This window comes from Cornus florida, unplaced genomic scaffold (assembly GCF_030987335.1).
Source record: "Cornus florida cultivar Cherokee Brave unplaced genomic scaffold, ASM3098733v1 CherokeeBrave_3.0.0_Hap2_Chr07, whole genome shotgun sequence".
Classification (NCBI taxonomy): Eukaryota; Viridiplantae; Streptophyta; class Magnoliopsida; order Cornales; family Cornaceae; genus Cornus; species Cornus florida.
In genome coordinates this window covers 24,390,249-24,401,147 of record NW_026775577.1, presented here as the reverse complement: position 1 = coordinate 24,401,147, position 10,899 = coordinate 24,390,249, and the positions used below count along the sequence as shown (strand labels likewise).

Sequence of the window (10,899 nt, the reverse complement as noted above, 5' to 3'; positions counted from 1 at the left end):
CTATCAAATAGTTTATTCTTTTTCATAAATTTTTAGCTTTAGTACTGTAAACTTAAACCAACACTTACCTGTCTTAAAAAATGAATTAGAACCATTTTATTTGTAAATTGGACAATGCTATTTCGAAACGGAAATTCAAATTGAGAATGTTGTCAAGAGATTTTTATTCCTTGATTGCGTTAGATAAGATCCAAGTTGGTTAAGATTCTCGGTTTGACTGTTAGGTCTGACAATCATTATCCTTTTGAATTTTAGGCCGTCAAGAAAAACGGATGATATTTTGTGTAAGATATAAAAATGTAATCTGCAATGTCAAGAAGCACTCGAAAACACCTATATACTTTCCATAATTAACACTTATTGGTCTTTGGTACATTCTCGTGAACCAAACACACCTTAATAAGTCACACATACATGGAAGAAAGGTAAGACAACAAAGAAAATCTGATGCTACAACGTACCATATTCATATACCACAACCCAAATGACCACAGCAGACACAACAAACCCTAGCTTATGAAGTAAGAACAAAAGAAAGAGAAGAAAGGTTCTCAAGGATATGCACCATTGGTTGTTGATAGATCAGACCACGAAAGATTCCAGTAACCCAATTCACCTCCGGCAGCAGGAATCGACTCCAATATGGTCGAAGACGACGATGATGATGAACCCACATTGCTCAAAACTAGTGGTGAATGATCAGAATAATAATTAGCTGATGATTTGAACCTTTGGTACAGGTCTTGCATACCTGTGTTTTGAACTTCACCAAGAATGAAGCCATTTTGTTGGTGTTGGAGGTGGTTTTGCTGGTGATGTTGAACTTGTTGGTGATTGTTTCTCCACAAAGAGCTGCACAGACCAATCGAAGGACTCTGGTTAAGAAAATCCAATCCGATGGTTCGAGTATTTAATGAACCAGTAGCAGCCACAGACTCCGGGGTCATATGGGTTCCAATCATTGCACCAACTTCCTCCTTCACAATAACAGAGTTTGATATGGGATTAGGGTTAGGGTTTGGATTTTGGGCTGCTCTCAAAATGGACAGCAGATGAGAATTCTGCGGCGTAGCCCACATGCCGGGGTTGGATGGGAGCTCCTGGCCAAACCCTGTAACAAGACCTGATTTTCCGAACTCTGGTGACAATACTGTCTTCAACCTTCCGGAGCTAGATTTTCCGGGGGACACAGCGACGACACTGTTCCTGTTTTTCCGGCAGCCACCGCCTATGGGGACGTTACGGAGGGCACCTCCTTTGGTCCAATACCGTCGGCACGTCTTGCAGAAGTGGCGAGGCTGAGTGAGGTTATAGTTGTTGTAGTAACAGAACTTTGTGTTCGAAGAATCGCATCTTGGACACCTTAGGTTTTGGTTTTCGGGAGCTGATGAGCTTGTAGGAGTGGTGGTTGTGGAAGAAGAAGGTGGTGAAAGTGAAGGAGATGGAGAAGGAGAAGGTGATGATCCCTCTAGAAGTCCAGAAATGGAGATTTTTCTCTCTCCTCCTATTAGTTCAGCACTTCCAAACAGCTCTTGGATCATCTTTAATTTCTTCTTTGTAGATCTACAACAATCCAAAAAAACCAAGAAAAGCAAAGAAGGGTTAGTCTTTTTTAGTGGTGGAAAAGCTAAAGAAAGTAGGTTTTGTTGTTTGCTACTGTGTGAAATCTGTGTGTGAGAGTAGGAGAGAGGTGGAAATATATATGGCTTGCCTTTAATTGTTTAGTTGTGGAATGGCTTTTGTTAGCCAAAGTTCTTGTGGGTGTAAAAGAATAGAGGGACTACTTAGGGTTAGAGAAGCGTTGATATAGAAATAAAAGAAGAAAAAGCACTTTGTCCATCTCCTTCTGAATGTGTATATATAGCAGGTTTTTTTACATTTGCAATTTGGTTGTTTATTGTTTTTTGGAAGGAAGTGAATGGAATTTTTCTACCCCTTCTTAGTTATACTTTCTCACCTGTAGAAGGTTTGAAGATTCAATTTCTGGTGAGAAGATTGATAAAATAAAAAAATAAAAAAACATCTTTTTCTTTTTCCTCAATTACCCTTCAAATCAAATTGTTTTAATGTATTTCACACATGAAAAATCAAATTTTTTTTTTTTTTTTTTTTTTTTGAAAATCTAATTTTTTAAGTCCACACTATCACACTATTACCCTTGTGATACTGAGAAGGAAATAAGATTAGCTAATGAATAATGACTTTAAAGTTGAAAAGTTTAAACGAAATAGAGAATCAAATGCTATATTTATTGAATGTAGAGGTTTGATTCTCCATTTTGTCCAAACGTACTGAGTATCATTACTCTTAATAAATTGATTAGCTACAAACATTTTGCTTATTTTATGTTTTTCTGATTAATACCAAAATGAACTTTACCCTTATTATATATGTTTCCAGAATGCTGAGGTAGCTTCCTATGTTCCAATCCAACTACCAGTTCAGACAGAGATTTCAAGTGGAAACTTTTTCATATTATTTGAATACCAAGTGGGTGTCTTTATGTGATCATATTCAAATAAGCTTGTCAAATTTGAATTTTAGTGAAGAAGTACTGTTGTATACACACACACCCCAAAAAAATAGCAATTAAGTTAACTAAAGAATAAGAATAATCTTTATTAGGCTTTTGTGCTCCATCGATCCTGAAGATGCGATTCAAATACAATCATTACAAGTTCAAGCAGGAGGACTAATCACATGGAAATACGTGTAAAGTGTCGACCCCACCCCTAACTAGAGAGGCACTGTCCCGAAACTTATGGCTTGAATTTGGTATGAATCAAGATATATATGATTATTGCCGCGCCATCGTGTGCTACACATGTTGGGTCATTGAACCATAAATTAATTATTCACACGTGTTATATTGATGTTTCATGTCTGTGTGGTCCATGAATTTTTATGATCTGTGTGGTCTAAAGCCTGCCACATTCATTCTTACAAATAGGATTTATATTAAGATAAAATCAATTAGTTAGTTTAGCCTAATCTAGTGTCTTTAGTTGACTAATTTTGTGACTGATCAAAACGTGAAATATGAGAGAGACTAGTTCAAGAAAGAGGACTTAAAGGCCCTAAACGTGAATGTTGGTGAAGATGGACGGAGAAGAGAAATCTTGAGGAAACGTTATATGCACTTAAAAATCGTAATATTTAACTTATTTATTTATTTATTTTATTTTATATAAAAGATCATATCATTTAAACTGCTGTTCGTTGTTATTATATATATCATAATATTTATTTTCATATAACTGTGTATATAGATAATATTAGATGTATTAGTAGGAGAACAACGGAGTAACAGACTATTCTGCAATCTCTGTTATGTAATTAAGGTCTATGTACCAATATATTGAGCTTAAAAAATATATCTACGACATTTAAAAGGAATTGAAAAGTTTTTATTAAAAAGGGTACCACATGAATACTTCAAAAGTATTCTATATTTTCTCCACAACGTAGATAGTCATTTTTTTACAAGAAACGAGTAGGGAGTTTAAAATTTTGTGCAAATGATCAAAATGAAAATGCTGAGATGTAAAAAAAATATCACAATGGTGTTGTTGAGAGATATTATTAATATTAATACGTGTCAAGATAAGGCTCATAGTCCACATACGAAATGGTCATCCGTCAACAAGGGTCTTGCAACATAATTTAATGGAATAAGTTATTTTAAAAAAAGAAATAACATACCTATAATGAAATTTCTTGGAAAGGTAGGCAATGAATGAAGACCCTTGTCATGGACTTGGAATATCTTGGTGTGTGCTTAGGTGTGCGTTTCAGACACTATTTTACCTACCAATAGAAGCATAAGACAATATATTAATCAACTTGATATAACACTAATTGATTGCCTATTTGCTACTCTATGAAAAATCTACTTTGGCCTCTAATACAAAACAATGTGCTCAAGCTATGGCTAACAAGGTAGTAATTAGTGAGACAAATCTTTCTTGGACAAGGTGTCTTCTAATTTCTATATAGGTGTGGTTTATAAAAAAATTCAACATGTAAGAAAGAAAATGAGGAAAAGTTAAAATGAAATAATAATTTTGAGTAGTACGGAGAGAGATAGGTCGGGGTAGGAAAGGGAGGGCCTACATTTGTCTCGCATTTGTGGAACAAATTTTCAATTACCTTAGTGGTTCAATCAATAATTATTGAATATGATGGGTAAATCTTATCCCTTGAAGATAACGTTTTAGTTAGTTTTAGTGATTTTGCCTCTAATTATTGTTAAATATTAAATTAATTTCACTATAAACATCTGCCATCTGCAATTATAACAATATATGTGAATAAACCAAATAATAGATGTTGTAGTATGTCATGTTGGGATAATTACGTTTACCTCTTTTATAAAAAAAATTCAATAATATGGATTTCTGATTCAAATTTGAGTAACACTGACATCCGTGATATAATATTAAAAAATTTGAAAAATACTATTTTGTTCATATGTTATAATTCTAAAAATATCATGGTATAATGGTCATTTATTATTTTCGGATCAAAGTTAATAGTTAACAACTCACAGGAGAAGTTAGTTTTATTTTTGGGTTTAGGTATTTTTCAGGACAGATAAGTGTAATTATTCCATTCATGCTTATAGACTTGGAAATAAACGCACATAGCAAATAATCAGCATATATCTGATAAATTCGTGGAAGCTTTAGAAAAAGCAGCTAATATAAAAGAAATACTACTCTAATTATATAACTTTGAAATCCTAAAACTATTTATCAAAAGTTTTGTCAGAAATAAAGAGAGAATAATATTATATTGTATTGCAGTGTATGTAATGTGTTGGTACCGCTGTCGATTGTGTCTGAGGTTGAAACGTTGACAAGGTGGAATTATAGCCCTATTGTCATGGAACTGAATAAGTTTGAAGGTTAGAGTGCGGAAGCATAAGTTTGATGGTTGATCGTTGCAGGGAATTGGGGCTAATGGTGCCATCCCTAACAGGGACTACGATAAATTGATAAAACTTTTTACCAGTGATCAAAAAACTCTACTACCATATTAGAAATAAAGAGAGAATAATATTATATTCTATTGTAGTGTATGTAAATAGTACAACATGGTCCTATATATAGGAGAAGGTTGTGAGTAACTGAGTGGTGAACAAATAACTTATAAATAATGATATAATAGGTGTAATCATACATGATAATGTGTATTATGTAAATAAATAAAAAAAACTTAGATTATAGATAAATGAATAAACTTATAAATCTAACAAGTTTTACGAGAAATCCCCAAAGCTTACCCCTATTTTTCGAAAGAAATTAAGGTTGAGGTTGAGTATCAACTATCAAATTAAAGTATGAACACGGGTTGTGAATAAATTTGTTTATTCAAAAGTAATATTAAAATTATTCAGTAGTGGTCATTTTGTTTTACATTGTAATTATACCCTCCGCTCCTTTCTCTCCCTTGCTCTGTCGCTATCAACAGCTTTCTTCAGCCTCGCACGCCCCTGTCAAATTATTTTCCCACTTTCCATTCCCATTATCTTAACCTAAATTTGTACTAACACAACTTTGTCACATACATCAATATTCAATATGAGTGTGCCAAGTTGTTCTCAATGTCTATGCATATTTTATTTAATAATTACGGAGTATTATATTTTAAGATTTCTTATGGATTTAAAGAAAAAAATTAAGAAATATATATTTTTTACAATAAATAATAAACTGAATAACAAAACTTAAATGTTGAATAATTTTTTAGAAAGATTGAATTATAAAACAATTGAAATAATTTTTAAAAAATACTCCCTAAATATACTAGTACATTTATATGCATACAAATAAAATTAACTTAATAAAAGAAGGAAGTTGATATGTTTGATTAAGACATATGGTTGTCCTAAAATCTATATTTGTTCGTGAGTAGATGGGATTGACATCCTTTACAACTTAAAGCAAGGCCAATGTATTTATTTATTATTTATTTTTATTATTATTATTTTTTATAAAAAAAATTCATCAATGTTAATTCTTTAATATTTTTACAATTTGAAATGATGTAAAAGTGTCCTGCTACAATCGAGTTAGCTCCATTTCTATCTTCTCTCTTGCTCTATCCTCTCTTCTCCTTTAAAGATAAAGTAAACACACATGTAATACTCATAGTTTTCAAAAGAACAAAATGAGAATTTAATTTTGCATTTTGGTTTTTATTTTAATTTTTTTTATTTGATTATATGACTTAGGTGTTTAAATTGATTGTTTTATGTGGGAATTTTATTTTATTTATATTTGCTCAGTTGCTTAATTATTATTTATGTGTTTAATTTAATTATTGAATTGAAATTGTTTTAATTTAAATTATCTGATTAGTTTGTGGTTTTAACTGTAATTGTTTTATTTGTGAGTTAATTTAATTATTTGATTAATTTATGGTTTAAATGGATTATTTTGTTTTTGGTTTTATATAGAGTGTAAATTTAGGGTTTTATTTTGTGAGTTTTAGCCGTCATATGTTAGGATTGGAAATAGGGTTAGGGTGTTATAGACGGCTATATATATGTGTGTTCTTTTACGTCTGTTAAAAAAAAAAACCCTATTCACGAAATAGTATTTTTAGAGGAAAACAGAGAGAGTTTCGGAATATAATCTGGGAGGCTAAAGGAGGAAGACTGGAGGAAGAACAGAGGGGTTGCTTCTGGATGGAACTGTGAGCAGAGCAAAGGGGAAACAGACTTAGAGAATCCTGAAACTTAAACTTAGAGACGACGCTTAAGGTTTCACACCGAAATCTCAAGGCAAGTTTCAGTCTATCTCTTTCCTGTAAACTTGTGTTTTGTACATTCTAAATAGACTCCAGGACGTTAATTAAACATTAAAAATGGATGTGTTATGCATAATTAAATAAAACTGTAATTCATGGATTGCCTTTGTTTAAACTGTAACTGGTTTGGTCTTAAAACTGTTCCGAGTGTGTTAAGTTTTTGTTAATCAATTCATAAGGGTTTTAAAGAGTTTCTAGGACTATTTGGATTTAAAGTAGACCCTAAGAAGTTTAAAAACAATTCGGACAGAGACTTGGAATTTTGCCGGTTTTAAATAACTGAAATCGGTTCACGCATAAACTGTTTTGGTTATGTATTGAATGTAATACCCCTGATTTTGTAAGGGTTATAATTGGAATTTTAATATTTATTTTATTATTTTCATTATTTATTTTAATTATTTTTGGTATTTATGTGGCTAGGTGCTTAATTGTTTTATTTTTTTTTTGTTTCTATTTGATTTAAATTTAAATTTTGTATTTGAAGTTGCCTTATTGGATTAATTATTCTATTTAGTTTGATTGTGTTTTATTTTTCTGTGATTGCGTTAGGTTCGGTTTAAATATTGTGTGATTTTATTTATGGAGTTAAAGGAGCTAATTAGGTTTAAATTATAAATGAATTAAATTGTAATGTTAATTAGGGTTTGAGTTTGGTACCTCTCACGCCGACTAGAATTAAGTTTTCCATCGTGGATTAGGATTTGGGTTTAGGGTTTCTTGGGGCTTATATATATATATATATTGCTATGGTCTTCAAAGGGTGGAAACCTTATACACGTACAATATAATGGAGAGAGAACAGAGAGGGAACGGAGAGAGATGGTGAGGAAAACAGAAGAGGAGACGAGGGTTTTGGCCAAGAATTAAGGCTGAACCAAGGAGAGGAGGAAGGGATGCTGCTCATGGGTTGAACCTAGGGCAACAATGGAGTGGATGATAGTCAAGAGGTCACCGGAAAGTCTGGACAGAGGACGGCAAACTAAAGTTACAGAGGCAAGTTCTATTCTGTCTCTCTCTCTTTGGCTTGTGTTCTGTGCATTCATAGCTGTTCTCTAGGATATTAAACGGATCATGCATGCTTAGTATATGATAAATTAATTATCTATAAAGGTTGAAATTAAACTGAAATCATTTTATTTTTAAGTTTGGTTTCACTATTAAATCTGTACGCATGCTAAATCGGTAGCACGTTTAATCTCTGTATTTGTTTGCAACCATTGAATATAAAATAGGGGAGTGCTACTGGGGTTATATAAAACTCATGGGGTCAGTTTTATCCTATTTAATTATATGTTGCAATTTAATCTGTTTCAGTTTGTGCTTATTGAGTTTCAGTGTTAGTCTTTAAGCATATTCTATTTGGCAAGTGTTCTAAGATTTTTCAATGATGCCCACTAGTGTAACTAATGTTTAAGATGTTACTGGATACTCCTAGAACCCTTAGAATCAGTTTTATAAATCAACTGAATGGTAGAAATATGCCAGAGATGAAGCAGAGGGTCGGTGCTGGAGCAAAAAGGGGAACGGAGCTCTCAAATAAGGTAAGAGCCGGCTCCAGGAAGTTGGGAGCCGGCTCCCCCTTCATTGAGCCAGCTCCAAGAGTATAGGAGCCGGCTCCAAAGTGTTTTGGAGCCTGCTCAACTTGTCTAGAGCCGGCTCCACTTTTCTCCAACGTTCTGTGGTTAGTTTTAAGGCACTGTTTGATATTTTTGGCACTGTTTGAGTTCAAATTAGACTTTCTGAACTATGTTGAGTTAGGGAAAGGTTTTTAAAAATTAATTCATGAAGTTTTTAAGCCTTAAGGTGCATTAATTTAACTATATGCTAATCTTTTAAACCGTAGGAAAATCTAAGGCAAGTCGCAGGCAGTTTACGGATTTAGCGGATCGAAAGGATTTAACTGTGCAAACTGTGTCTAAAAATTAAAAAAGAGTTGGAACATGGATTCCAAACATTATACCATGCTATCTTTAATAAATTAAGGTCTTAGTACTCATGAATTTAACCGTAGAAAAGTATATAACAGTACAGGCGGTTAACGGATGGAATGAGCTTAATTGATTAAGTACACTTTAGCAATTTAACGAAATATTATTATAATTATAAATCTTAATTTTTGGTGACATGCTAGGACCATCTAATTAACAAGTTTGGTCTATGTATAGTTTGGACATTATTAGTTAAGATATTAAATTCTTTTCTGCAATACATGGATGTAAGATTTGAATTACAATTGCTGTAATATTAAGCATTACACTGTAATTATTTGGGTTAGGATTTGGATTTAAATTGCTGAACCAGTACTTAGGCTTTATAAATCTAATTCAATGCTTGGCGTGGATTTAATTGTTGAATTATTATATGTTTTGTCAATTACATGGATATGGAGGATTGTATGAACCGGTATGGGACGGTGTCATACTAGGTTTGGACAGCACCAGTTGCTAAAGTCCTACCTATACTGGAATAAGGGTTCGGATGATTAAAACAGAATCCACCCTAAATACTTAAGTCTGTGCAGTTGAATAAGCTGAACGACTTACTGAATTTCTTATGGATAAATGTGAATGGATTTTAAATATATTATTATGTTACCGTGACAAGAGCATTAGTCTTAAAGTCAACGGTTAGGGTACATGTATCACCTAGAATGGATAGGAGTTTAATTAAAACAATAAATCCTAATTTTATGTCGTGTCATGGCAACGAATCAGTTGAGCGGCACTACATTGGTTTGGATGGGAATTTATATATATAAATTATGGTACCGCGATTTGAGCTTGAGTCTCATAGTCGACGGTTAGGGTGCGTATATGCAGTAGGATGCGTAGCTAGCTATGTTGGTTGAGGTATACCCTATTAGGCTTAGGTAGTCATGCCCACTCAGGTGCGTATTGCATGTTACCTTCTATTCAGGTTGAGACCCTCAGCATAGTTGGTGAGAGTCTTGTAGTGTGGATATATATTTATCTATTACGAACTATATAGATATGTTTGAGACGTCTAGGATGTATCTGCGTATCGGGTCTCTGTTTGGATTGTAGTTAGGATAGAACTTGTTCGTGGGCCTGACCCACTATTATTTTTCAGGTAACGGACGGTTCCAGGTCTTAGAGCTTGTTCGTGCTGAGCAGAGATGACTACTCATTCTACCGACGATGTAGGGGGTTCTTCATGGTTTAGCAGTGGACTTCTTTTTAGTTGTTCGCTTTCCAGTATTGGCTTTTGATTAGGGGTCCATCGGATGGATTCCCGAGTTGTATTATAATTGGAGAAGTTGGATGTAACAGACTAGTTCTTATTTATAAGATTTATTCTGAAGTTTTCAATAAAGGATTTGCATTTAGTTTCTTTCCAGCGAATTTTATTTACTCATGTTTATCTTAATTATATTCTGTGTTCGATTATTGCTAATTTGTTTGATATCCTCGGGTAGTCGGGCGTGGGCCTGGCCAACCCGCATCCGGAAATCCGGGGGTATCACATTGAACTTCTGTAATTTAATTCCTAATGGAATGTGAGGAGTTTCTAGGCCTGTTTAGATTTAAATTAGACCTTAAGGATGTTAAAAGTGTTGGGACAGGGACTGGAAGCTTCGCTAGAAGCGCAGAAGAAAACCGGATGAAGCAGAGAAGACGTATGAAGTAGAGACAGCTCTTAGGGGGAGAGAGCCGGCTCCCTAAGTGAGGGAGCCGGCTCCCATTAAAGTAGAGCCGGCTCTCCATGAGGGAAAGCTGGCTCTGGAAGATAAAGAGCCGGCTCCCATAGGAGGGAGCCAGCTTCCTTGAACAGATACCCCTTCGGGGGTATTTTCGGTATTTATTTTGCCCTTGGGGCCTTAAACAGAGTTTCTGGAAAATAAAGAGGGTTCTAAATACTTAAAAATTTACCTATTGGAACCTTTAAACAGTTGGTTTATGCTAGGGTTTAATTCTAAGGGGCATCATGAACATAAACAATAGTAATGTGTATGCTGTCCGGAAAAAAGGAAGGGAAACGGAAAGGCTAGTTATTTCCGCAAATTCAATTAACTGATATAATGGATATTGTTGGGATTTTATAGCAATGATATCTAGGATATAT

At 33.8% G+C, this 10,899-nt stretch overlaps 1 protein-coding gene across 1 annotated transcript; it reads right to left on the bottom strand.

Moving 5' to 3' along the window:
* Positions 1-318: 318 nt before the first annotated feature.
* Positions 319-1,909, bottom strand: LOC132266814 (dof zinc finger protein DOF5.6-like). Its single transcript, XM_059767794.1, has 2 exons — positions 1,712-1,909; positions 319-1,563 (listed from the first exon to the last, which is right to left on the bottom strand). The coding sequence occupies exon 2, from the start codon at positions 1,539-1,541 to the stop codon at positions 552-554; it is 990 nt and encodes a 329-aa protein (XP_059623777.1). The 5' UTR covers positions 1,542-1,563; positions 1,712-1,909; the 3' UTR covers positions 319-551.
* Positions 1,910-10,899: the final 8,990 nt, after the last annotated feature.